General features: G+C 53.4%; 1 protein-coding gene across 6 annotated transcripts in view; it reads left to right on the top strand.

Annotated features, from left to right (window-relative positions):
• Positions 1-1456, top strand: part of LOC102245558 (CUGBP Elav-like family member 2) — a 592914-nt gene that overhangs the window by 482259 nt on the left and 109199 nt on the right. For 5 of the 6 annotated variants that reach the window (XM_014548447.1, XM_005877131.2, XM_014548445.1 and 2 more), the window contains one exon: positions 1154-1350. In XM_014548447.1, coding sequence (XP_014403933.1) covers positions 1173-1350 — 178 coding nt within the window. In that variant the 5' untranslated portion in view covers positions 1154-1172. Of the gene's footprint in view, positions 1-744; positions 985-1153; positions 1351-1456 lie in introns of those variants that run through there. The other variant, XM_005877132.2, reaches the window with a different exon arrangement.

Genomic DNA, 1456 nt, shown 5'->3' with positions numbered 1-1456 from the left:
GGGGGGGGGGGGGGGGGGGATCCCAATTAAAAAACGAACACCCTCATTATCATGTTTCATGATAGTGACTAGAATTGCAGGCTCTCTTCCAAATGGGGGCTTTTCAAGTCTTAAGGAAGATGGATATGTAAAGGCTTATGTTCTTGCTTTTTGTATCATCCCCAAATATTTACTGAAGCTGGGAGAAGAAAAGGCAGACTTCCCTCTTCTCTCTTCCAAACGTGTGATTGTTTAGAACTCAAGTGCAACATCTGGAAGTCAGACACACAGAGAGCAATTTATGGAGTGTGAAAGATTTGAAATATTCAGTGTCCTTTAGCGGGAACTCAACTTTCTGCGGCTGCATTTTTTTTCCCCCCGGCACAAAGCAGGCAGTTCTGAGATCGCCTCTGCCTCTCTGAATTAAACCCTTTGTGCCCGGGTCCCATAAACAATGTGCTTTTTAAACGGGAGCCCCCTCCCCGCCCTGGCCCTTTTCTCCAGCGTAAGCAGCCAATCGGCTGCAGCCAGCCGCATTGCTGGAGCACTTTCCATTCTGAGCAGCAACAACGTACTAATTTGATGCACACATGGATGGCTCGCGCACTCTGCAAATCCATCCTCAGCATCTTGCATTAGTCATCTGACGGACTGCCAAGTGTTTCATTTTCTTTTCATGTGACTTTATCATTATCACCTCTCTTCTCCTCCCCAAAAAAAATCTCCAAAGAGGGGAGGGGAAGGGGAGCAATCCAGCAGAAATCCAGCCCTGCCTTTCTTTTCACTCGAGAGCCAGTGTGAGGCTGATAAGGCTGCAGATGCATTGATGGCAGCCTTGCAGAACGAGACCTGCACTTAACTTGCAGCTGCCTCCGAGCTGGGTTTCAAGATGTCCACGCCCCGGGTGACAGCCGGCGGGGCGCTGCCCTGGGCTCGGGCTGGGTGCTGAGCAGCAGCAGCCTGCAGTGCGAGCCCGCCGCCCTGCCACCGAGGAGCAACCTAATGGTGCCTGTGCTTTGTTTTAGTTCATCAAATTTCTACGACTCATTAGGCACTTTGCCCCCACGCTCCTCTTCCTCCTCCTTCCGCCTCCCCGCCCCCACCCCGCTATTTTTTTTCTTCCTGTCCCTCACCGTGCAGCCCTAACTCTGGCTCCCGGTTCCCTTTTTGACAGTAACGGCACAGCCAACAAGATGAACGGCGCTTTGGATCACTCCGACCAGCCAGACCCAGATGCCATTAAGATGTTTGTCGGGCAGATCCCCAGGTCTTGGTCGGAAAAGGAGCTGAAAGAACTTTTTGAGCCTTACGGAGCTGTCTACCAGATCAACGTCCTCCGGGACCGGAGTCAGAACCCTCCCCAGAGTAAAGGTACAGTCCGCGGGGTGTGCGCGGTTGGGGGCCTTCCTGGGTGTCCTGGGCATCGCGGTGGGAGGGAGAACTGAGAGCGGGAGCCGCCTGCTGCCCCGGTGCCCGA

The sequence above is a fragment of the Myotis brandtii genome, unplaced genomic scaffold (genome assembly GCF_000412655.1).
Source record: "Myotis brandtii unplaced genomic scaffold, ASM41265v1 scaffold508, whole genome shotgun sequence".
NCBI lineage: Eukaryota > Metazoa > Chordata > Mammalia > Chiroptera > Vespertilionidae > Myotis > Myotis brandtii.
This window is presented reverse-complemented; position numbering and strand designations above follow the sequence as displayed.